Source organism: Sporobolomyces koalae (genome assembly GCF_050403365.1).
Source record: "Sporobolomyces koalae JCM15063 DNA, S_koalae_JCM15063T_v1_ctg8, whole genome shotgun sequence".
NCBI classification, from domain to species: domain Eukaryota; kingdom Fungi; phylum Basidiomycota; class Microbotryomycetes; order Sporidiobolales; family Sporidiobolaceae; genus Sporobolomyces; species Sporobolomyces koalae.
Genome location: NW_027481763.1, coordinates 321,537 through 344,333, shown reverse-complemented (window position 1 = coordinate 344,333; position 22,797 = coordinate 321,537). Strand labels below are relative to the sequence as shown.

Sequence of the window (22,797 nt, the reverse complement as noted above, 5' to 3'; positions counted from 1 at the left end):
TTCTCTCGGGAAACTCCCCGAGAGCAAAGGATTTCAGAGCTGTCCTACAAGAAGAATTTCGTATTCAAGTAGCTCTCGGTCATTGGGTTGCTGCCATCCCTGATCCGCGTCCTGTCCGTCTCCCCCCACCGTTCGAGAAACTCTGCATGATCGACGACCTGTAACCCTTTCGTGTGCCCTAATCCAGGCAGGACTGCATTGGCTTTCGAACCTGGTCGAGACGAGTTTGGCATCGTGACGGGGGAAGGATGCGAGTGAGGCGAGAAGAAATCGGCAGAGAGGCGAGAAGGAGGAGCGCTTGGTGATGGAGAAGGCGTGAGCGTAGCGGGAGGGCTCGAAGAAGAGTCTCGCTTGGGTCGTTGTGCCATCACGAGTGTGTACATCTCTCGCAGAGCCTCGAAATCAGTTGGGAAGAAAATATCGAAGAATCCAGGTTGGACGAGATAGGTTGTGCATGGCACCGTCTGAGCAATTTCGATGAAAGGTCAATGGCATGTTGAAGGCTGACATAGGACTTCCCTCGCGAGAAGCACTCACCTCGCCCTGGTACCGCGTCTGAACGACTGGCGCATTGACTCCCTCGACAGCGTCGGGCAACTTGTCAAAGTCGCTCATGAGGACTCGATGGTTTGGGAACTTGTCCCTCAGCACTTCGAGCAACTGCAATTGCCGGGTCGGGATGAACTCGGGTTTCGACAAGTTCGGTGCGAACGGCATGGCCGAGTAGATCTTGCGCAACAGTGGAGATGCCGCCAGGACCGGGTTCAGCGCTTTCGATTCTCGAGAGGACGAGGTCGATGGGAGTTGAGATCGCAGAGCAAGGAAGCGAGAGATGAGCGGGTCTTCGACTGGCGAGTACAGTTCACTGTAGTCTCCCGAGGCATCAATCGAGATAGTGCATTGTACGGGTTCGTGAGTGTCGGTGGTGTAGCGAACGACGTCGTGTGCAAAGTTGTCCTATAAGAGGCATGCATGAGCGATGAAACGGCATAGAACCGAGATAGTCTGCGAGAGCTGCGACACTTACAAGGACTTCCATCGCGATGAAGAAGCACGGCTCGTGCACGACTCGATCCCACTCAAAGATGCTCTTGCTGATGACTTCGACCCGATCGCCGTGTCCACGCCGCTTCGCCTTTTCCCGACCCATTTCGCCTTCGCTCAATCCGCCGCCCGTTTCGTCCCTTCGGTGCCCAGCTACCGATCCCTTCTGCTTGCCGACGAGCCGATCCGAGATCTCGATGATGCGGTACTTTGTTCGCGCATACACCTCGGGCGCTTCGACCGCAAGGAAGTCGAGAATGTCGGCCATGAGTGTGCCGTTTCCCGCGCCGATCTCGTAAATGATCAAGTCCGAGTACGGGTACAAGTTGAGCTTGTACGTTGCGAGAAGGTACCGAGCCAACGCTCGTCCGTACCAGGGCTGAACTCACAGGTAATATTTAGCGCCAGTCGACGTGCGAAAAGCGATTACGAGAGAGAGAGGGAGGTCCTACTGACTTTGAACAGTTCTGTCGGCGTATGCCAAACCTGTCTGCCCGGTCCTTGTCCGACCGTTCCTGCACCTTGTTCGAGACCTTCAAACTTCATGTACCGCCGTGCGACTTCCTCCTCGAACGCTGCCGTCGTTGCAAAATTGCCAAAGTCGAACCCTTCGGCTCGGTCTCGATCACTCGTCGTCAATTCCTGCTTTGACAACCCTTTCCTCGTCGTTCGTGTCGACGAGGACGAGGCAATGGTATCTGGGTCGAAAATGTCGACTTTGTTGGTAAAGTATCCATAGTTGGGGTTGTACAGACAATCGTCGATAAAGTCCCTCACGAGCATCCTCGCGCGTTTCGGAGGCTCACGATTCCGTTGTACATCCTTTGCCGTGAGCAAACGGTAACTCGAAACGAGAGGATCTGGAGGAGTTGGATCGAAGGGTGAACTGTGAGGTAGGTAGTTGAATCGCGGTTCGTTCAGTTCGCGACGCGTCGAGAGAGCTGCAGGAGGTTTCGGGTGCTTCTTGCGAGGCTTGGACGCGGGTGGATTGGGGTGACTGGATCTCGAGGTCGACGAGAAGGTCCGACTCGGCGTCGAGCAGCGCGAACTGGCGAGCCTGTGCAGCTGACTTGGTCCAGACCTGAACGAGCTGGACATTGCGATCCAACACCCTGCAAGATCGAGGTGCGCGGAGTTGATGTTACACAAACAGCCAAAGACCCGTACGCGCTGACCTTGGACATCTCGCAAGTTCTCGCTCAAACAGGAGCATGTGAATTACAAGCTTGGCAGATGAGATCAAGCTCGTTGCAAGACGGGGCATGGCATGAAAATTTTGCAAGAAAGAACAGCGCGAGAGAAATTGAAAGAAACGCAGGAACACTCGGAATCCCGCCACGAGCCTGTCATCAAATCCGCCTCGCCTTCCTGACGTCTCGCAGATAACAATGGATGGCTCTTTGGCGGGGTTGTTTTTTGTACATCATGTCGAGACAGATCACTCTTGCGACTTGTATTTCGACGCGTCGGTGCCGTGGTGTTGGTGGCTATTGTACGAGAACGAGGCGAGAAGAGTCAGTGCCGTATACGGTGAGCCTAAACTGCGAATTACACGTACTTGACCAAGTTGAACCAGGGAAGAACTCCGAATTTGAGCTGGAACGAGTTCAGCAACAGCAGGTTAGACGCTGCATAGTCAGGGAACGCGAGCGAATGGAGAAATGCGCACCTGACTCCACATGCTGTTTCGGTGTGCGACTCCCTGAATGTACTCTGGCAGATCCGACTCGCCGTACAGCGGCTTGCCCTCGCTCGCGAGTTTGCTCAGTTCCGACTTGTCCATCTCGACCTCTCGCGCGTTCTCCTTCCATCCCCAGAGTCGGACTGTTGCCCAAATCACATCGAGTCAGCTCATCACGTAGCTCGGAAAGCGAGGCTGTAGTTGGAGGAGACTCAACGGGAAGAGGTCTGGTACGCGAGGAGGAAACCACCTGCGAAGCCCAACCACGTTGCGAAGCGCAGGGTGGGTCGCAGTCCGCGAGTACCAAGTCGAGTCGTAGGGTCTGCCATCTCTGTTGACGGGAGCGAGGTCAGTAGTCGGTACATGCGTGCGAGACAGATCAACGGGGATTGGCTCGGCGACGAGACGCAGGGCGAGGGTGCCGCCGTTGCAGCAAGAAGATGGACGTACCCATGCCGTAGATTGCTGCAGGGGCGATCGCCGTGCCCGCGGCCCACAGGGCGTAGTCGGATGACCTGAAGTAGCGAATCACTCGGCTCGCATGAGGGTCCGCATCGACCAACGGGTACGGGGTCTTGAGGTCGTTGACGTCGGACACGTTGTTCATCTTGCACAAGCTGGTCGAGTGGACGCGGGCAGGAGGATGAGCGAGACGAGAGGAGGAACTTGGAAACTGTCAATGTCTCGCCTCGCTCTCATCTCTCGCGCCTGATTGCGCGCCTCATTGCTTCTAGAAGCTGCCTGCTCGCTTCGACCTGAATCTCGACTCGCTTGACTGACCTTGCAGCGCTTTGGAACGATGGCCTCCGAGTTTGGCTCGACGACCGCAGCCGAGGTCGATCAGGACCAGCTCGCCCTCCCAGGACCCGTTCTGAACCCGCTCCCAGGTCCGATACCGTCCTTCCAGGACCTGACCGACTCGAGCGGGGACGATCAAGACGACGAGCAAGATTGGGAGGCCATCATCCGCGCCGGTTTGTTCCCTATCCCCCCTCCTACCTCGCTGTCCCTGCTCGCAACTGACTCTCGTCGACCTTGTTACAGCCGAGGAAGCATTCTCAGAGGAACAGATCAGCGAGATGACCGAATACCTCAAGGAGCGCGGTCTGTTTGCCTTCGTGAACGAGTACGTCGATCGCAAGGGTATCCCGATTCGAACCCTGCTCCTCGCGTTCGGGCTCATGATCGTGCGTCGCTATTGTACTCTTTTGCTCGACCTCATCTCACGCAAAACAACCTGGTTGATAGCCGCACGAGCTGCCATATCCCGATCAACTTCGAATGCTCAAAATCGCATGCTCTCGCGTGTAGGGCTTTGTTCGCTTTTGAACGACATGGCCAGCGCTCTGACACGCCTTGCTCAAGTCTCCGTAACCGAGATCGGTTGGAACAGTATCAAACGATCGAAGACGCGGTCGACTTGATCCGTCGATCGAAAAAGATCCTGTTCCTCACCGGTGCAGGCGTGTCTGTGAGCCCCGAACCTCATTGCTCGCTTGCGATCGGTAGCATAGAAATAACAAGGATCCCTCTTCGGCCCTGCAGACGTCGTGTGGGATTCCCGATTTCCGTTCACCGACAGGTCTCTACGCCCGCTTGAAAGCCGAAGGGACCTGGGAACTCGACGACCCGCAAGACATGTTTGATCTTCGCTTCTTCAAGGAACGGCCCGACGTGTTCTACAGCTTTGCCAAAGTACGTCCTTGGTCCTTTTTCTTTCCCCGCACACGTCGCGACTTGCTCACAGACCTCGCTGCCAGGAAATCTATCCCTCGAATTTCATTCCTAGCCCATGTCACAGGTTCGTGCGCTTGCTCGAGAAGAACGACAAACTCTTAAGGAACTACAGTACGTCGCGTGATTGGCGGCCGGGCTATCGGCTCTAAACCCCTTCTGACATTTCCGAGCTTGTGAAACAGCCCAAAACATTGATGGATTGTTCGAGCAAGTCGGAGTTGAAAAAATGCTCAACTGCCACGGTGAGTCTAATCCCCTTATACACTTGCGTCTCTCTCTATCGTCAATGGGACGATTCGAGCTGATCCTGGACATGCATGTTTCTTTCGCGACAGGTTCATTCGCAACGGCGTCGTGTCTCGAGTGTCGCAGACGGTATCCTGGCTCGTTCATCGAAGCCGATGTCTATGCCTCGCGCGTACCTCTGTGTCCCCCTTGCACTGCCGAATTCGAATCTTTGCGTCTCGCGCAAGAAGCTGACAAGGCGCGCAAACTCCGAGACTCTCCTCCCAAGAAGAAACGCAAAGTTGAAGCATGGCAAGATGACGACGACGAGACGGGAGATGACGAAAACGATGGCGGCAACGACACTGGGATCTACGGATATGGGAACCTGTGGAAAGGGAAAGCCATCATTAAACCTGACATTGTCTTCTTCGGGTCAGTACCAGCGTGTTGCCCCCCTCTATAGCGAAATGCCTAGCGTTTCGAATAGCTGACATGTTTGAGCTCTGTATGCTACCCGAAAAAAACTCGTAGGGAAAACTTGTCGGACGAGTTCGATCGCAAGCTCTTGGCAGACAGGGACCAAGTCGATCTCTTAATCGTGATGGGCACTTCGCTTCGGGTGAGCCCTTTCAAAGTCGCGACATGTTTCCCCCACTCTAATCCCCCGCTCATACCCTCGCGACGTGCTCCTGACTTTTTGCATTCAACTAACCTCGGGTTGCATATGATCAGGTATCTCCCGTCGCTCAACTCCCTTCACATTTACCCCATTCCGTCCCTCAGATCTTGATCAATCGGGATCCGGTATCGCATCACAACTTTGACATCTGTCTCTTGGGAGACGGGGACACAATCGTCGAATATCTTTGCGAGAAGTTACAAGAGGCACATGTCGGTACTACCGCTCAAGAAAGCAAAGAATTTTCGTCTGTGGAAAAGCAAGGGAACCCATGGGAACTCGCGACGCAGGTACCGATACAGACTTCGAAAAAGCAAGAAGTGGACGAATCTTCCTTCGACCCCGTTCCGACCGCTCTCGCAAGTACAGAGAAGACATTCGAAGATGTTGTTTCGACGACTCCTGAACGAGTGTCGACCTCTCATGTGTGGTTGTTTCCCGGCGCCGATCGCGAGTCGAGATGGACTCAAATGGTGCGGCAAGCTTTCGACGACAACGAACACGATCGGGACGAAGATACGAGCTCGGAGAGTGAGCTACCAGGGCAGGAAGAAGCGATCACGAATCGAGATGCAGAAGGCACGGTCGAAGGTTCCATCGAGTTGGCAGCTGACCTCGCGCCGGGGGTTGTCGCTGGAGAAGGTAGTGATGGCGAGGAAGAGTCTGACGAAGAGGTCAGTGATCTTGTTGGACAACCGTAGGACTTGGAGGTTCTCTGGATTGGGTTTTTCTACGTCGTTTCGGTACTCTGTTGTCGTTTGTTCCTTCTTTATCATTTCGTCTTGCAATAGCAGACAGGGGTTCTAACCCGATCTCAACATGAGTATGTAGAATACTCATTTCTTCATGTGCGGGGTAATCGAAAACAACAGCAACTGCTCTCCCGAGTTCTGAGCACAGATAAACACCAATTTGGACTACAATTCCTGCCTGCCTGCTGTCCGCCGTGACTCTCCAGTCGTTTCAGCAAAAGGTTGAGGAGGCGGATCGGGCGCTTTGCCCCATTCGACTCCCCCTTCGACTCTGAGTTTTTCGTCAACCTCGTCGAGCACCTGCTGTAACCGATCGCGAGCGAGGTCGACGATGAAATGCGCAACGATGATCGAGGCAGCCTGGGCTAGTTGAGTCTGGTAATGAACGTCCACAAACGGTCAGAATCAAACCTTGGTGGCAATAGAGAGGGAGAGGGAGAACAAGAGCTCGCCTTGAGACCTTCAAGGAGTTTGTTGACGACCTTCTCTCCCAATTTCTTGCCGAGTTTGCTTCCAAGCTCGACCTTGGATTCGATGCTACTGAAATCGCTGATGCTCAACGCTTTCGCCTCGTTCCTTCCCCCGTTGACTCCGAGCGCCGCGACCTCTTCTTCCACACCGAGCACGATCGGAGCGCCAACTCTTCCCGGACGTGCCTTGCTCAACTTGAGTCGAATCTGTAGAGTGTTCGAACGAACCGTTGTCGATGAAGTCCCTTTTTCGCCCAGCTTGTCGAGACCGGTCGTCCACGAGAACAGTGGGTTCTTGACGTCGGCCGACAGGGAAAACGACGACACGAGGATGCAGGCGAATGGAGCAACCGTAATTACCAAGTCTCCGCCCCTAATGCCCGGTGAGTTTGGCGGAGGATCGAAAGCGACACTTGCATTCTCAAACGTGATCGACTGGAGGGCCGAGTTGGAAATCTGAAGCTTGAACTCTGAGGTCAGGAGGTTGAGGGATTGCAAAGTATTCCGCAGGCCTTTGCCGTTGGCGCGATACAGATCGGGCGAAAAATCGGGCAAGCGGAACGAATGCAACTTTGTAGGTCCGATGAGGTGGGCGTGAAAGCGGAATGGAGTTGTCAATGGTCGCTGCGCGTGAGATGGCGCGCTATCATCGATGTTTCCGGACGTGGTGCGCACGGTTGTAGATTCCGCTGTGGCGCGCGGAGGGGGGACAAGCGAATTTGGATCAAGTGGTGTTTTGGATTCCGCTTCTCGATCCGCGTCGACAATCGCGCCGTAATGCTCAGCGTCGATGTGCTTCGTGGCGAAGTGAGAGAACTTGGCCAGGATCTCGTCGACTGGTCGACCTTCGACAGCCTCCCGGATCAAATAATCGGCGATGACACCGACTGGGTAGCTCACAAGCGGTGTCGAGCGAATATACGGTATGATGAAGGTGATGAACCGGCCGAAAGGGTAGAATCCGTGCAGATGTAGACGATCAATGACCCCGGTTTTGAGAGAAGTCGACAGAACAGCTACTTGAGGACCGCCCATCGGTGACTGTACAAGCTGAAGTTGAATGTCGAGATTGGCATCATGCAGCTCGACTTGAGTGCGGCCGGACGATCGGAAATTCCATTCTTTCACTGCCGTGTCCTTGTTCCCGTCTGTTCGTTGCGATTTGCACAGTCTGATCCGGGCCCGTATACCCGTGTTGCCACTCATCTTGACAGTAAGACCACTTGCATTGATTCCGAGCGGTTCGCGGTTCGCGTCTCTCGCCTTGAACGATGATGTTGCGATGCGCAGGATCGTAAACGCCATTTCCGACGACGTAACATCCAGCGAACAGTGCAGGGCATATCGAGACGAGAGCAGTGGTACGTGCAGCTTGATCGGTGGGAGATGAGTGCTGTTGGGAGTAGATCTGATGAGCGAGTCAGGAAGAGCGAGGGAATTGGCAAACTCGCATGGGAATGATTGTCAGGCCATCGAGGTCAAGGTTGTCGACTCTCGAGGCTATGATTGGGCCTGGTGTATCGAACCGCACTCGAGTTGACCGTGTGGTCCTGCTCTTGCTCCTGTCGCCTAAAGTGGGGCGGCTGTCCGGGTTGAGCAACACGTATCCGCTGAGCGCAATGACGGCTGCAAGGAGGATCGTCGCCACCCATGAGGTCATGCAAGCGGCGTTCGCGGACGATAGATGGTCGCACGCCGACTGCCAGCGCATCCAGAAAATGGGAGACGCGCCCGCAGCGCGTCATCGCGATTCGCCGGTCTCAAGATCTCACCTTGATGTCAATTTCCGAACGAGCTTCTCGGGCGTCAGCGCCATATCTGACTGGTACCCTTATTCCGATTGCAGTGCGATAGGTCGGAAGATCTACCCATAGTTCCCCCTTCGGAAGACTTGCACTGACGATACGCATGACGGGAGAGTAACGGCGACCAAGCTCACCTTCTTGGATTTGTTAACCCTCCCAAACTCGCGAACGCTCGCGCCCTCGTCCCGACCTCGGAAATCCTCTTCTATACAGTCGAGGAGAGCAGCGGTAAATTACGGCAAGATTGCAGGGCTACTTTGAGGTCGGAATTCGAGATGTGAGCCGCGACCGCTGACTCCTGAGGCTTGGACTGTTGAGGCCAAGGGGACCTTCCGCACAAGCGCGCTACTTCTTCGGCAGTACCGAGTCCAAGGCCAGCGGCCGCCAGCGCGTGGCACGTGAGCGGATCGATTATATGAATTCGAAATGATCTTCGGAAGCCGCCAGTGTCGAGCGAGCAGAACTGTGCGACACCGGCGGCCGTTTCTGCCGACCCGCTATCGTCAGACGTGCCAGGGTACACCGTACAACCTGTACATAGGCTGGTCTTGGTGTTGACTGCTGGAAGGGGAAAGCGGGTCTCGCGAGGAACCAATAGGCGATTGCGAGACACGCTAAGCTGATGAAACACTTGGAAGCGAGGAACCGACCACTTCGAAGACGTGCAGATCCGAGGCACCACAATTTTTTTTCAGCTTTTTCGGCGCGCGCGTTCTCTCGCACGAAATGGAACGGTGAGCTCCCTCGCATCATAGGACATTCTTCTTCGCGGCAAGCGGCTTCGCCTCTTTCTCCTCCATCACCTCCCGCTCGTCGTCTGGGCTGAGCATCCGACCTGACTCGGACAAGTGTCTGTACGCCTGCCCAAAACGATGTTCTCGCACCTGACTTTGGTTCCGCTCGTCGGGCTCACGCTTGAAGCTCAATCGACTCGCGCGCCTTCCACCGACGTCAAGCCTACCCCCTCTTCATCACACTCTCGTGCCCACTCGAGGACTCGCTCGCCTGCAACAGCCCTTGCCTGGCTGCCCGTCGAGTCTTCTGCGCTAGCAACCCCCACATCGACGCCGGCGCCTTCCTATGTCGCATCGTACCGCTCGTCGAACCTCAATCCCGAGAGCCCGGCGTTCGAGCCGCTGTCCCCTCCCGAAGACTCGTCGTTCCCGATTGCGGTGCACACCTCGCCGAACCGCCGCAAGACGCTCGAGCTCCCGCCGTCTCCTCCCGATTCGCCTCCCGATTCAACCTCAGAGTCGCTCCTCTCCTTCGCACGTCCAACTCACAAGGCCTGTCGAGGCAGAGCTCCTACTCGCTGCGGCGGCGGCGACTCTCGCGCTCGCACCCACGCCGACGCTCCGCCTCGTCGCGCTCGGGCTCGGGCTCTCTCCACAGCGTCGGCGCCAACTACGACTTCCCTCGTGCGCCCCGCCCGGACCATTGCCGAGGAGGAGTCTGAATACGACAATTCAGATGCAAGCTCGGACGACACCGACGATGAACGTTTCATGTCGTTGCCGCTTCTTCGTCTTCGACACCGCTTGTCGACCTCTCTTACGCTCGGCACGCTCCCGAGCTTCGATGACAAGACGACCTCGATCCCGACCGAGTCCTCATCTGGCTCGCCGCGTCGCCGCCGTCGTGCATTCCCACCCGGCACCGTTTGGGCCGAACAGTCACACTACCGACTCTACGCTCTCCAGCGCTCGAAAGCCGAGCGCACCTGCGGCGTCGGATACTGGAAGCGATGGGAGGGAATCGATCTCGAGTGAACCCTGCGCGTCACTGTCGACTGTCCTCCTATCCACCAACCAAAAAATACCACCTCGACTGCCATTTGTACCCACTCGCTTCGACACTAGCTGCAGCTGCATCGACTGCAAGTCGCATCATTGTCGTTCATATATATCCACATCTTTTCTCCTTACCATCAGTTGTTGCCAAGTTATTCCTCGTGTCGTTGTTACCTTTCTTTCCTCTCCTTTTCTGTTCTCGATGCCTTGTAGGCGATTGTTGGAGTTATGATATTATTGTTACAAGTTTCTCTGTTATATCCTATTCTACAGTGTCGAAACTTCTTCGTCACATTGCTGCTGCCATTTGAGAGGACTCGGGAGGATCCGTGCATCGCTGGGGAAACCCTTCGCCAGTTTCTCAGTGAAAGACGTGGGACTCCGCATGATCGTGCGACAATTTCGACGATCTCACCGAAACACGCTTCCAAGTTTCATGGAAGGGGCTCAGCTTTTTTTCTTTTTAATAGAGCTTCTCGCTTGAACAGTGTACCCGGAGGCGGGAATTGGAACCCTCCTTATCGGTTTTAGAGTCTGCAGTACAGTCTACGATAGCATGATTGCATCCCAGGTATAGGAGCAGTACGTCGACAACAAGTATTCGGAGAAGCGAGCTCGTCTTTATCGGGACGAGCGATTCTCTTGAAACTGTTCTCGACATTGATAGTGAGTCACTTCTCCGCTAGAGGTCACATCATCAGTGGTAGGTTCAGCTCAGGACTTTCCAGATATCACGATTCTCCTGTCAAAAAGAGAACGTACTGAGGATTGTGAATAGCAATGACGCTGTTTCCGATCCTCTTGTAACATTGCGGGCAACTGTTCAAACCTCAGCAAGAAAACAAGTCAGATCTACGCTGCACTTCAAGCATAGAGAAGGGTCAAGGAAAGGCGTTACACTCTGTTGTCAGAAATCTTGACTCGCCGTTCTTCGAGGTCGACCAAATCACTCTCGGTGTGATCAGCCCAACTGCGCGCAACGTTCTTGACCATGACGGCTTCTCGCCTGCGTTCGGTACTCTTGCGCAACGTCTTCTCGAGGTACACTTGCAGGTCGCCAAGCGAGACGAGCGGAGGCAGCAACTCGAACGCTTCGAGCGGATCAATGTGAGCGGCGTGCGTCGATAAGAGTGATAATGCCGGTCCAAACAGGAGCGGATGGGACGAGCGCGGTCGAAGGTACAGTCGTAAGAGTAACGGGAAGATCGTAGGCCTCATCGCCTCGTCAGAGTCGTATACTCGCTTGCAATACCTGGTTGTTTCGATGACGCAAAGGTCAGGCTCGAACTCATTTACAGACAGACCGGCCAGAACAGAGCAAGTACGTACTGCTCTGCTGTCGCATGATCGTCGAGCTGGTAGACGTAGATCTGAAGAGCACCTTCATGTCGACCTAGACGTCCGAGGAGGATCGCGCGCACTTTGTGAAGGTCTTCCGAAGGTAAACGCCCAAGAATCCGCTCGGGTCGATACGAGGTCGAGCTTTCGAGGAAGGCGGTAAGTTTCGGCTCGTTGCGGCCTATTAAAAAGGTGCCGAGAGAGCGAGAGAGAGCAAAAAGACCGTTAGCTTGGAAAACGAACATCACGCAATTTTGCGAAATCAGCGCCAAAGGGGAACCATCGGAACAAGGCCACGAGGTCCAAGCCAAAGTGCGAGGAAGGGCGAGGTTGCGTGAGAGGCGCAGAAGGAAAAATAAGATGAGAAGGAAGCTAACGCGATTCGGCCGATTGGTCGGATCCGAGATACAGTTCGATCAGCTTCTCGTGAAAGTCGGACCCTTGCTCGCCGAGTTCGTGAATGATGTGTTCGAGGTACTTGACGCAAACTTCCGACCCGACGTTTTCGAGATGCGCCATGACTGCATGTCGTGGCAGTGATTCGACTTCTTCCAGATCGGCAATGAAGATCTGATCCTCGATAGTGGTCAGTCCCCCTGCCGCAGACGATCAAGGCGCACATTTGCAGCGGGAAACGACTGTACCTCTAGCCCGGCTCTAATATCGTGCTCAAAGACCCACTTGGACGCCCCGAAGATGACTTCGAGCTGATCGGGACCTAGCTTCTGGAGATATCTCACCGTTGCCCCGACCTTTTCCTCCGGATCGTCTTCATCGGCACTAATCCTGTCGGGAGATTGTGCAGTATCAGCCGAATTCGCCTTTCGCGATGGTAGAGTCCCCGCGTTGGAGGAGAAAGTGGGCATATGTCAGAAAAGAAGCATGATCTACGCACTGGCGCAACAGTTGAACCGCCTTCTTGTGCATAGCCTTGCCGTTGTACAAGTCCAAAAGCTCGCGATGTTTCTAGAGCACAGGGGAAAATGCGTCATCAACATTGTAAGCGCATCAACGGAGAGAGAGAGTCCGAGACCCCGGTGAGGAGAAACTCACTTTGACCTCGAGCAGCAACTCCTCGACCTGTTCGACCTCGCACCAGTTCTCGATGCGACACAGCGGTCCAATCATGATGGGCTTCGTCGCGAGATAACTGCGGAACAGCGCCGTGTCGACAACCTGTGCGGTTCGAGCGAGTTGCTCGGGAGAGAGTTGGCTCAATGGCACGTTTGGCAGCGCGAGTAGCTCTTCCGGCGTCGCGTTCGGACGGTGACTTGATGGCGTTGGTCTCGATGTGGGCAAAACGGCGGCAAGCGCTTGGGAGTACTTTTGACGGCGGTCCGTCAAGTATCGGATCAGCTCGTCGACCGAAGTCGAATAGTTCTTCTTGTCGATCTTGGCTTGTAATTCTCGTTCATCTATCGGGAGGAAAGGTTGAACGCGTGTGAGATAGGAGAGCTCCTTCGTTGCCGTGATAGAAAGGACTCACGTAGAGCTTTTTCAGCAATCTCCTCGACCGTAGTGTTCGCGGTTGTCGCTTCTCGTTCTCTCAACCAGCTTCGCTTGCCAGTCAACCTACTTCCAACGCTTCGCATCGACATGCGATCATCGTCCTCGTCCTTGGGCAAAAACGCCTTCTTGGCAGGACTGACAGATGCCAATGACTCGTTCGTTTCTTCCCTCGCAGCTTCCGGATCTTGCGTCTGATGCTCCTGCTCTTGAACGCCGCCCATTTCCCCGTCGTGCTCGTCTCGCTGACGACCTCCAAAGAGTTCTTCTTGCTGTCGTTCCGAGACACACAGTTTGCCCGAGATCGCAAGTGGGAACAAGGCAACGACTCTGGCTGGGGAGAGGTCGAGTCGGATAAACGCGTCAATCGCGAGCGAGTACCGGTTTGTGCGAAACAAGTGTAACGCGTGAAGAGTCGAAAGTCGTCGCAGCAGTCGTGGCTGTTCATTCCTCCATCGAGGGGTTTTCATCAGGTTCTACTCGGGATTCAAGAGTTTCAACGAGAGATAGCTTACAGGCAAGGATGATCTTCCATACAGAGCATCGGATTGGCGAAGTAACCTGATCGCTCGTTCCCATTCGCCTTGCCGACCCAGTTCCTCGACTTGATCTTGCCAACTTTCCATGGTCCCTATCCACAAAGTTTGCTCTTGCACACTCGTCGTGGTTCCGCTCGCGACGGGTGAAGTGACGATCAAGATGGGAGGTTGGGTCGATGACGACGAAGCGGTCAAGAGTCTTGCCGTTTCGAATTGACGAGGATTGTCGTTCGAAGCGAGCGAGTCAGAGAACGGCGAGATCTCGACAGACTGAACCTGAGAGAGGTCTTCGAGAGCATGGATCGCGAGCGAGTAGGGTCCAGACGTCCCCGGGGCTGGCGCTGCAGCAGGGGTTTGAGGTGGGGCGAGGAGAGAGACAACATAAGGAGGGACTACGAGCGTCTCGTCAACGACCGCAGGATAGATGATCGACGAGGGTGACGATGTGCGAGGTTTGCCATTCGCGCAGACCGGAAGGGCAATGTCTGTTTCTCAATAATTTCGTTCAGCGAGTTCTCCGTCCCATGAACGAAAGGGCAGATCGACTGACTGTCTCGAACGACGAGTACCTCTCGTTCGCGTTCCTGCGAATCTCGCGGCCATCCCCATTCTGCGCCCCAAAGCCAGTCGTCGTCTTCGGGTTGCTGTTCTTCGCGCTCGTCTTCAGTCGATCTTTGCGGCAACTTGCCCTTCGCACGACTTTTAAGTCTCGGTACGCCAACGACACCATTCTTCTCGAGCTTTTTGCCAAGGGCGAGTCCGCTCAGCGCCCCGAGTCCAGCGCCTACGCCTGCGAGACCAAAGTTTCCCAACGCCTTGGTCGTCGACGAGGTGGAAGGTTTGTCAAGAGAAGCTGGAAGAGGCAACGTGAAGAGGTCTCCGATCACTGGAGGTTCTCTTGATCCGGGCGTGAGGGTGATGATGCCGTATTCTCCAGTTGAGAATCCAGCGACGAGTTTCGTGCGTTCGAACGCCATGCCTCGAATCTGATGGGGGAGTGACGCTTCGACAAGAGGGTTCCAAGTTGCGTCGATCCAACTGACGATCACGAGTCGACGGCGACATGCGAGTGCGAGGGTCGTGTGGATTTCGGGGACTCCGTCGGGCGCTTGAGAGTGAATCTCGGTCGCGAGGGCAAAAAGTGAGCAGGTTGCTTTCGTCTGTGAAGCGAACGACGACAAGGGCGATAGGTCCGGCAGAGACAGGAGCGTCACATCGCCGCCTGTTTTAAGAACACACGGTTCAATGGTTGTACTCGCGGACGGGCACACGATTTGAGCGGGTGCATACCGCTGAGACAGACGAGTGCGTTGAGCTCTTTGATGACGGCAAGTTGGTCGATCGACTTTCTCGAGACTGCCGGATGGCGCGAGACGAGAGTCGCAGCCGGGGGTGCTGTTTCTGAAGACGGGGTCAGACGCTGTTCGAGGGTCCCCGTTTGGTTGAGTGACTATGAAGCTTACCCGAGCTCGTCGACGCGTGAGAGAGGTCAAACACGAGGAGCGAGCCTCGATCGGTGCCGAGCATGATCCGGTCCGCTACACCGCGTCATTGAGCAAGTTAGCTCCAGCTCTATTGGCAAGATGTTCCATAGAGAACCGACCATGCAAAAGGACCGCCGTGATGGGCTCTTGACCGAGGTCGCACGGCGCGATCAGCCGCGAGAGCGAGAACGGGCTGTGCATCGCTCGCTGTCCGACCGATCGGCCACAATTCCTTGTGGAGTGGTGTGAGAGTGATCCGTGTCGTAAATGAGAGTCGCTGGTGGTCGAGACGCGAGTGCAGTTGATGAGGATGTCTGAAAGTGGGGCGCGATGAACCTGTTGCCTCTCTCTCGAGACCGCCTTTGCTCGAATTGCCTATGCCACCGCTTGAATCGACAGAGACAGAGTACAATGTGCACCTGACGGGCTTTGGAGCGAGTCCTCAATTTTCCCTCTTTCGTGATATCATCGTTTTAGAGGTCGGGCCCCTGACGCGGCGTGTAGGATTAGTAGCCCTTCCACCATGTCCCTGTCAACCCTTCCTGGGAGGCCGTACAGCAACTCGACAACACGACGGTCCCGCAAGGTTCAGACTCTACCGGAGCGACTCGTCATTCCGGCTCACGTGACGCACCCGCAGCGCAACGCTCGATCCGGTTCAGCTCGTCTCTCCTTCCCGTCAAGTATGCAGCGGTCCTCTCGCAAATCCCAACTCTGCACTCTTCCACCCACACGACAACAACGACATCGAGTGGGAAATCGCCAGACCTGATCATTCATGTCGGAGTTGGGTTGGAAGGCAGAATTCGAATCGAATCTCGAGCGAGGAAATGGGGCTACAATCAGTTGGATGTCGAGGGACATCTCGCCCCTCTCGATGATGGCGAGAACCAGAGAGGGTTTGCTGGCAACGAATGGATCGAGTTGCAAGAAGGACTCGAGACGACGATCAATATCGACACAGTCGTCGAAGCGGCCAAACGCAGAGGGGTTCAACATATCGAGACGTCTCGAGACGCCGGTGAGTGACCTTCCCAACAGAGTGCCACGCAACACGACAAAGACAGGTTTTCGCTCTGATCGTCCGAGATGGAAACAGGATTGTACCTGTGCGAATTCACCTACTATGCATCGTTGGCATGCGCACTCAAGCACAATTCAGTCGATCCAACCCCGGTCCTATTCGTACACGTACCACCGTACGTACATCTCCCTCGCTCACACCGCATCGGAAGAACCTCTGCTGCACCCGAAAGGGCCACTTTTGTTCTCGATCTGAACCGCTTCGTTTGGTCGTTATCAAAAACCAGGATCGGGAAACCTTACTCGCTGGACGAGTTGACTGGTGCACTGCGCGTGATTGCATGGGCAGTCGTAAATGAAGGAGGACTCTCGCATTAACAACTCGAAGACCTTCGAAACTTCCGGTCAAAGATCACTCTCGCTCCCATGTCGTGACGGTCCTCAAACGTTGTATGGACCCCGGGCGTTTTGAACGAAATACGAAATGATTCTACTCGCTCAAGCGGTGGTATCCGGTTGACTCTAGTACTGGTAGTTCCCTTGATACTGCGGACTCGCGCCGTAGCTCGGTTGAGGAGGACCTCCCGGACCAGACCCGTATCCACCGTATCCACCTTGTCCTTGACCCTGAGGCGGTGGCGGAGGAGGAGCACCGTACTGTCCATATGAACCTGCTCCACCGTACCCGTTCATTCCTCCTCCAGGTGGTGGTGGTGGAGGTGCGATAATTCCTCCTTCCTGATGGTACTGGTGTTGTTGTGCGAATCCACCCTCTCCGTCAAGTCCCATCATTGACGCGTCTCCTCCCAATACGTTGCCATCGATCCCAACATTCTGACCCGGGTTCGCCAACTCGAGCAACCCTACTCGCAACTGTCCCAACTGAACAATGAGAGCATCAAAGCTCTGGATTTGGAAAACGAAGAAGTTGCAAGTCAGCACTGGCTTGAAAAGAGTAAGAGAGAGAGAGTTCGAGGTAAATCGTACCTTGAGCACAATCTCTTCCGGTTTGAGTTGACCGACCGCTTCGACATCGTAGTAGAACCTCGAAGGCTTCTCGTTGAATTCGAACGCTTCGTTCTCTTCCGGTTTCTTCTCGTACTGTTTTTTGGGGAGGGGGTTGATGCCAAGTTTAGCGTTTCCCGTTTTGTTCCATCGCAGTAAAGGTTCGAGAAAAATCTTCTCGACTGACCTTGCCGTTCTCAGATACGGGCCACTCGTCTTCTGCTTTGGTACCGACTTCGTACCAGAGATCGGTGTGCCGCAGTTTGTTGTACGGGTCGTATTCGAATCCGACTGCTGATACCGGAGACCATTTCGCGTGTTCGAGAGCTCGACCCTGTGGAAAGCAGGTACTCGCAATGAATGAGCTGTCCAGGCCTGAAGGGAAGACGCTCGGTTGCTCACCTTGACCGCGATACACCGCATGTGGATCTCTTGCCCTTTTGTGAGTTTTGCCAACATGATTCCCTGAGACAATTTCGGGTCCGCACCTGTCAAATACGCCAGCGAAAGGAGAGCATCAGTCGTCTCCTCCTCGTTCTGAAAGGGGGAAAGCTACTTACTGAGAGCAGGTTTGCCGATGCCGCTCCGACTTGGACCTTCGATCTGTAGGTTCTTGCTCGTGACTTCCATGGTCGAGCTCGTCGTACACAGTGCATCGAGGGTCAGCACGACCGAGCACTTGTCGCAGTAAGCATCGCAGGTGCATTCCTGACGCAGGAGAAGGTTAAGTCATTCTGCTGCCATGCGGGCAAAACGAAAGATCCCTACTCGGTTGTAATTGGGGATGTGGCGGTCCAGGTTCTCCGAGTTGAGCGGGACGAGTCCGAGTCGGTGTGCGATCATCTCGTCGGGCAAGACGCTCGTGTTTTCGGTGATCTGGACCTGGTCGATCGCGAGGGTATCGATTCTTGAGATCATGGCTCTCCGGAGCGAGTTGGCCAGGCTAGAACGGGGACGCGAGTGATGCGAGTGAGTCGCGGCGTTTGCGATGAGACGCGCGAGTGTGAACCTCTGCTTACCCAAGATGGACGCCGTCGAGGATGAAATGCAGACTGTCATCCTTGACCTGAGTGATCTTGACCCGCAGGTCAGATCCGTCGAGCGAGCCTGGCGGTTTCAGAGGAAGCGCCATCTAAACTCGAAGTCTTCTCGCGCGTCACGGGTCGTACTGGCTCTGGAGCTCGTCAAGAGGATAAACGGTGACGGCGCGTCGAGATGGATCGAGCGAGATGAGCGCGGCGAGAGCGGATGTTGGCGAACGTTGAACCCGCACGAAAGTCGGCAAGCAGTGATCAGTTGCCGCAGCCTCTCCACGCGGTCAACGTTGTCCCTTCCTTCCCTGCATTCCTCCATTCGTCTCGATCACCTAATCTCGGATCTCGAGCTTGCTGTCTGGCGCCCTCGTCGCTTCAGCAACCCGATCCGCGTCGCTGTGCCGACTGCTTGCCCCACTACGCTCTTACCTCGACACGCACAATCCGCCATGGCCTTCCCTGCTGCGATCGAGCGAGACATTCAGCAACTCGTGCAAGATTCGGTCGACGAATTCGTCCAACACCGCAACACGGGACTCCCACGAGCTGCCGTGCTCGCCACGACTTCGGCAACCGAAACCCTCGTTCGCGCGGTTGCTGGGTTCGAACAAGTCGACGACGATGCTGGCAACAAGGACAGCTGGCCCAAGATCACCGACGAGTCCTTGTTCCCTCTGTGGTCCTCGACCAAGCTCGTAACCGCGATCGCCGCGCTCCAGCTCGTCGAACAGGGCAAGATTCGCCTCGACGACGACGCGAGCAAGTACGTGCGCGAGCTCAAAGACCTCGAAATCTTGACTGGCTACTCGACCGACGGCGAACCCGAGTACAAACCCAACTCGCATCGGTGCACGATCGAAAACCTCATCACCCATACCGCCGGTTCGTCGTCGAACCCTATCTCGTTGCCTCCGCGCTATTCGATACTGACTCGTCGTGCGTATCAGGGTTCAAATATGACGCTCAGTATGCCGAAATCCAGCGCAAACTCGGACTCGCTTCTATCTACGATGAAAACTCGACCCGGGAATCCCTTACCAAATCGCCTTTCCTCCTGCCTCCGGGTACCGAATTCTCGTACGGTACCGCCAACGACTGGCTTGCACTACTCGTAGCTGAAGTGAGCGGCATGCCGTTTGACAAGTACCTCGAGGACAACATTTTCAACCCCCTCGGAATCACCGACATGACGTTCACGAACCCTTCGAACCGAGTCTCGGTGGCAGTCTCGCCCGAGTTTGGACTCAACCCGGATGCTCCACCCGCACCTGACGCTCCGAAACCTGATGGTCCTTACACGTTCGACCAAGGTCGCCAATTCACTCAATCCATCTCGTGGGGAGGGGCAGGGTTGACTGGATCTCCGAAATCGTACCTCAAGATCTTGCGCATGTTGTTGCGCAACGGTGAAGCCGAGTCGGGAAATCGACGCGTCCTCGAGGAGGCGACGGTCCAGTCCATGTTTGAACCGAGATTGCGAGGCAAACCTCTCGAAACGTTTGTCCCTGCCGTCTCGCAAGGCAACGACCCGTGGAGTCATGCAAAGAAGGAACAGTTTGAAGGTGTCAACTATGGTTTAGGGGGAACCCTTTGTGGGGCTGGGATCCCATCCGGTCGTTCGAAAGGAGCATTGACCTGGTCTGGCTACGGTACGTTTATCTCTCTCTTCTTTGTCCTCCGGCATAGAACCTGGTAGGCTCGTACTGACCCTACGTATTCCCGGGGGTTTAGCCAACAGTTTCTGGGTCGTCGACCGAGAGCAAGATGTCGCGTTCATCGTATGGAGTTGTCTCTTGCCCCATTCGCATCCGGCCATCATGAAGATGTGGTCCAAGGTTGAACCCAAAATTTACGAAGGAATCCAATCCTCAAAGGAATGATAAGCCGAGGGAAAAAACGAGGTAACCCAAAGAAAGTTCAGTATTCATAGCACGAGGAAGTATGGTACAATCTGTTCTGTTGTTCCATGGATGTGAAAGGAAAGGTTGCATATTTGTACAAAAAACGCGAGTGAAGTTGAGCAGAGTGATTGGGGGGACTTGGCAGCGATAACATTCGTCATCTTCTTGCCAAGTGTTTCTCCCGCCAGTCACCTCGTCGATCGCTACAGCCGGAACAATTACAAACAGGATACAGCTCGATTAACTCAGCCGATCAATCAGCCCACAGAAGCCATGTCTAGATCAACTTCGGTTACTCCCGCAGCAGCTCCATCTCCGGTACAAGACTTGCAACAAACGCTCGAACAGACGGAACAGGAAGTCGTCGAAGGCAAGATTGACACGATCGACACTGAAGCTCGTTACCTCGGTATGTCTACCGTAGCTTCAGGTCGCTGGATGGTACCTGTATACCAACTGTAAACTACTCCTTTTCCAGGTTACCTCGGTCGATTGCGACCCGTCTTGATCGCTTCCACTCGGTACCTCGCGTACTCTTCCGACGTGGGCGAGTCGTTCCGTCCGGTCGTCAACCCTCGAGTCGTCCAAAGCGCGTACGGTATCTCGTGGCTGTACGTTGGAGGCGATGTCGCGTACGAAGGGTACAAGGCGAAACTGAGGGCTCAAGAGTACTGCCCGGAAGCGCTCAGTCAAGTGGTCGGACTCACCACCGCGAAGCGTGCCATCTTTCAGGTACAGTCGAATTTCGTGGATCGTTTGAAGGGGAAGGTACTCATGTATTTTGGGGATTGATCCCTGATATAGGCCACGGCATCCATGCTGCTACCATCGTTGACCATTCACTCGATCGTCAAGTACTCGGCAATGTACATCAAGAAACGCGGGATTCAGAACGTGCGCGTACGACAGTGGTTGCCCTCGGCGCTCGGACTCGGGTTCATTCCGGCACTGCCATTCCTGTTTGATGAACCGGTCGAACACGTCGTCGACGCGACCTTTGACCGAGTGCATCGTTCGTTGTACCCGGATGAGAATTCGCCCGTGTTGCGAGCGTTGAACGAGCACCATGGCGCACACCAGGAACCCAAAGTTGTAGAGGGCGTAGACAAGAAGATCTAGATACACAGGACCCCTCGATGCAATTTGTAGATACATAACTTATGACGAAGGAAGGGAGAGCGACGAGAACTGTTGCTAATATGTAGCAACTTGCGAATTCCTCTGCTTCTTCACCCCACCAGCTACCCAAAAATCATGTCTGATATCGCTTACCTCAAATCGAAACTCGGTGTCTACCCTGGTATGTATCCAAGATTCGGTCCTGTCCTCCTGACTGCCAAACTCGAGCAGGAAGTAGCGATCAGCAAAGAGGCGGGGTTTTGATCAGAAAAAAGTTCCCGAGGTGCTGACCCTCACTATGGTACTTCCTGGTATGGTTCTGCAGGATTCCCCAAAGAGGGTATCGTCTTCTTGGACGTGTTCCCTTTGCTCGCCGACCCGAGTGCGTTCGAGGTAAGTTTCCCGATTCTCATTCAACTCTCGTCTCTATTCGTATCTGTCAGTTCGCTGATACCGTATGATTCTGTCCAGACTTTGATCACTCATTTCCTGCACCACATCACTTCGGTCACGCTTCCGAAACTGCGCGAGACCCAAGGTCCCGATGCCAAGATTGACACCCTCGTCGGTCTCGACGGTACGCTCTCTCAATTCTTTTCTTCCCCAGCCTCCTGTGATCAACTCACACAGCAAACTCACTGCCCTTCCTTTGTCGTGTTGGTTTGATTTCCTTTTTGCAGCTCGTGGATTCTTGTTTGGACCCGTGTTGGCGCAACGGTTACAAGCTGGCTTCGTCCCTGTTCGCAAGGCGGGCAAGTTGCCTGGCAAGTGCTTGACCGCTTCGTACGAGAAGGAAGTGAGTGACGCATCTCTCCTTTCCGAAAGTGCGATGGTGTTGCATCGAACTGATCACTCTCGCTTAATCCAACCGCTCTCTCAATAGTATGGAGTGGTAAGTTTGTATCAGTTACAAGTCCACTGCGAACAAGGCAAGAGAAACTGATGTTGCTTTTTTGATCTCTCGTTGGAAAAAATAAAAGGATTCGTTCGAGATGCAAGAAGGAGGTATCAAGCAAGGTGCCAACGTCGTCATCATTGACGACTTGATCGCTACCGGTAAACAATCTGCTTCCACACCACCGTCTCTCGGGCAAAAGGTACTTACGAAGCTGGAAATTCTCTCTTTAACAGGTGGTTCCGCTTCGGCAGCTGGAGAGTTGGTAGAAAAGTGCGGTGCGAAAGTGATTGAGAACTTGTTCGTGATCGAGATTGAATTGTACGCTACCATTTTCACTCTTTGTTCCACCAGAAGGAAAAAAAACCCTCTCCTTTTTTTTCCCTCTCAGAAGGAAAGTGAGTTTGCTGACCCCCAGTCTTTGCTTCTTGCAGCTTGAAGGGCAAGGACGCGCTCAAGGGACCTACCTACTCGATCATCAAGGATTAAAGAAATCCTGACCAAGGGGGAAACCCCCGGGACTTTTGGAAAAGGGAAATTGGGTGGAAACAGGGGAAATCGTGTCTCGAGAGAGAGTAAGAGAAACCGCAATCGATAGAGCTCTTCTTACTCTCCAACTTAGATTCGAGGTTTTAATCTTGAGTTGATGCGGGAAATGCTCGAGAGAGAGGAGAGAGAGAAAGGTATCATAAAAAACACGTTTCGTAGGGGGTGCATAGGCGACCAAGGAGAAACGGACTGGACAGGATACTGTTATTTGACACACG

At 54.5% G+C, this 22,797-nt stretch overlaps 11 protein-coding genes across 11 annotated transcripts; 6 read left to right on the top strand and 5 right to left on the bottom strand.

The window, feature by feature from the left end:
- Window positions 1-44: 44 nt before the first annotated feature.
- JCM15063_004761 (type II protein arginine methyltransferase) lies at window positions 45-1,827 on the bottom strand (the record flags this gene model as incomplete). The annotated part of the gene is made up of 4 exons (XM_076677421.1): window positions 45-464; window positions 538-957; window positions 1,028-1,423; window positions 1,501-1,827. The coding sequence occupies 4 exons, from the start codon at window positions 1,825-1,827 to the stop codon at window positions 45-47; spliced, it is 1,563 nt and encodes a 520-aa protein (XP_076535507.1).
- A 655-nt stretch (window positions 1,828-2,482) lies between these two features.
- On the bottom strand, window positions 2,483-3,332 carry JCM15063_004760 (uncharacterized protein; the record flags this gene model as incomplete). The annotated part of the gene is made up of 5 exons (XM_076677420.1): window positions 2,483-2,531; window positions 2,603-2,640; window positions 2,714-2,868; window positions 2,943-3,056; window positions 3,176-3,332. The coding sequence occupies 5 exons, from the start codon at window positions 3,330-3,332 to the stop codon at window positions 2,483-2,485; spliced, it is 513 nt and encodes a 170-aa protein (XP_076535506.1).
- Window positions 3,333-3,524: 192 nt separating this feature from the next.
- On the top strand, window positions 3,525-6,070 carry JCM15063_004759 (uncharacterized protein; the record flags this gene model as incomplete). The annotated part of the gene is made up of 10 exons (XM_076677419.1): window positions 3,525-3,699; window positions 3,770-3,912; window positions 3,974-4,032; window positions 4,091-4,196; window positions 4,271-4,420; window positions 4,486-4,573; window positions 4,645-4,704; window positions 4,798-5,122; window positions 5,222-5,309; window positions 5,423-6,070. The coding sequence occupies 10 exons, from the start codon at window positions 3,525-3,527 to the stop codon at window positions 6,068-6,070; spliced, it is 1,842 nt and encodes a 613-aa protein (XP_076535505.1).
- Window positions 6,071-6,286: 216 nt separating this feature from the next.
- Window positions 6,287-7,896, bottom strand: JCM15063_004758 (uncharacterized protein; the record flags this gene model as incomplete). Its single annotated transcript, XM_076677418.1, has 2 exons — window positions 6,287-6,496; window positions 6,601-7,896. 2 exons carry the CDS (start codon window positions 7,894-7,896, stop codon window positions 6,287-6,289), a joined length of 1,506 nt encoding a protein of 501 aa, XP_076535504.1.
- Window positions 7,897-9,268: 1,372 nt separating this feature from the next.
- Window positions 9,269-10,165, top strand: JCM15063_004757 (uncharacterized protein; the record flags this gene model as incomplete). The annotated part of the gene is made up of 1 exon (XM_076677417.1): window positions 9,269-10,165. The coding sequence occupies one exon, from the start codon at window positions 9,269-9,271 to the stop codon at window positions 10,163-10,165; it is 897 nt and encodes a 298-aa protein (XP_076535503.1).
- A 642-nt stretch (window positions 10,166-10,807) lies between these two features.
- On the bottom strand, window positions 10,808-15,254 carry VAM6 (Vam6p; the record flags this gene model as incomplete). The annotated part of the gene is made up of 14 exons (XM_076677416.1): window positions 10,808-10,868; window positions 10,949-11,005; window positions 11,085-11,438; window positions 11,516-11,705; window positions 11,902-12,094; window positions 12,169-12,310; window positions 12,420-12,490; window positions 12,578-12,939; window positions 13,011-13,470; window positions 13,546-14,054; window positions 14,120-14,791; window positions 14,860-14,964; window positions 15,033-15,107; window positions 15,173-15,254. The coding sequence occupies 14 exons, from the start codon at window positions 15,252-15,254 to the stop codon at window positions 10,808-10,810; spliced, it is 3,333 nt and encodes a 1,110-aa protein (XP_076535502.1).
- A 176-nt stretch (window positions 15,255-15,430) lies between these two features.
- JCM15063_004755 (uncharacterized protein) lies at window positions 15,431-16,454 on the top strand (the record flags this gene model as incomplete). Its single annotated transcript, XM_076677415.1, has 4 exons — window positions 15,431-15,487; window positions 15,567-16,074; window positions 16,153-16,252; window positions 16,364-16,454. 4 exons carry the CDS (start codon window positions 15,431-15,433, stop codon window positions 16,452-16,454), a joined length of 756 nt encoding a protein of 251 aa, XP_076535501.1.
- A 144-nt stretch (window positions 16,455-16,598) lies between these two features.
- RPB3 (DNA-directed RNA polymerase II core subunit RPB3) lies at window positions 16,599-18,213 on the bottom strand (the record flags this gene model as incomplete). Its single annotated transcript, XM_076677414.1, has 7 exons — window positions 16,599-16,982; window positions 17,064-17,177; window positions 17,269-17,415; window positions 17,484-17,569; window positions 17,642-17,789; window positions 17,850-18,024; window positions 18,101-18,213. 7 exons carry the CDS (start codon window positions 18,211-18,213, stop codon window positions 16,599-16,601), a joined length of 1,167 nt encoding a protein of 388 aa, XP_076535500.1.
- A 351-nt stretch (window positions 18,214-18,564) lies between these two features.
- Window positions 18,565-19,995, top strand: JCM15063_004753 (serine hydrolase domain-containing protein; the record flags this gene model as incomplete). The annotated part of the gene is made up of 3 exons (XM_076677413.1): window positions 18,565-18,997; window positions 19,063-19,764; window positions 19,847-19,995. 3 exons carry the CDS (start codon window positions 18,565-18,567, stop codon window positions 19,993-19,995), a joined length of 1,284 nt encoding a protein of 427 aa, XP_076535499.1.
- A 294-nt stretch (window positions 19,996-20,289) lies between these two features.
- Window positions 20,290-21,135, top strand: JCM15063_004752 (mitochondrial fission process 1 family protein; the record flags this gene model as incomplete). Its single annotated transcript, XM_076677412.1, has 3 exons — window positions 20,290-20,425; window positions 20,495-20,748; window positions 20,821-21,135. The coding sequence occupies 3 exons, from the start codon at window positions 20,290-20,292 to the stop codon at window positions 21,133-21,135; spliced, it is 705 nt and encodes a 234-aa protein (XP_076535498.1).
- A 135-nt stretch (window positions 21,136-21,270) lies between these two features.
- On the top strand, window positions 21,271-22,519 carry APT1 (adenine phosphoribosyltransferase APT1; the record flags this gene model as incomplete). Its single annotated transcript, XM_076677411.1, has 8 exons — window positions 21,271-21,316; window positions 21,461-21,528; window positions 21,607-21,712; window positions 21,816-21,931; window positions 22,019-22,027; window positions 22,116-22,191; window positions 22,267-22,351; window positions 22,465-22,519. The coding sequence occupies 8 exons, from the start codon at window positions 21,271-21,273 to the stop codon at window positions 22,517-22,519; spliced, it is 561 nt and encodes a 186-aa protein (XP_076535497.1).
- Window positions 22,520-22,797: the final 278 nt, after the last annotated feature.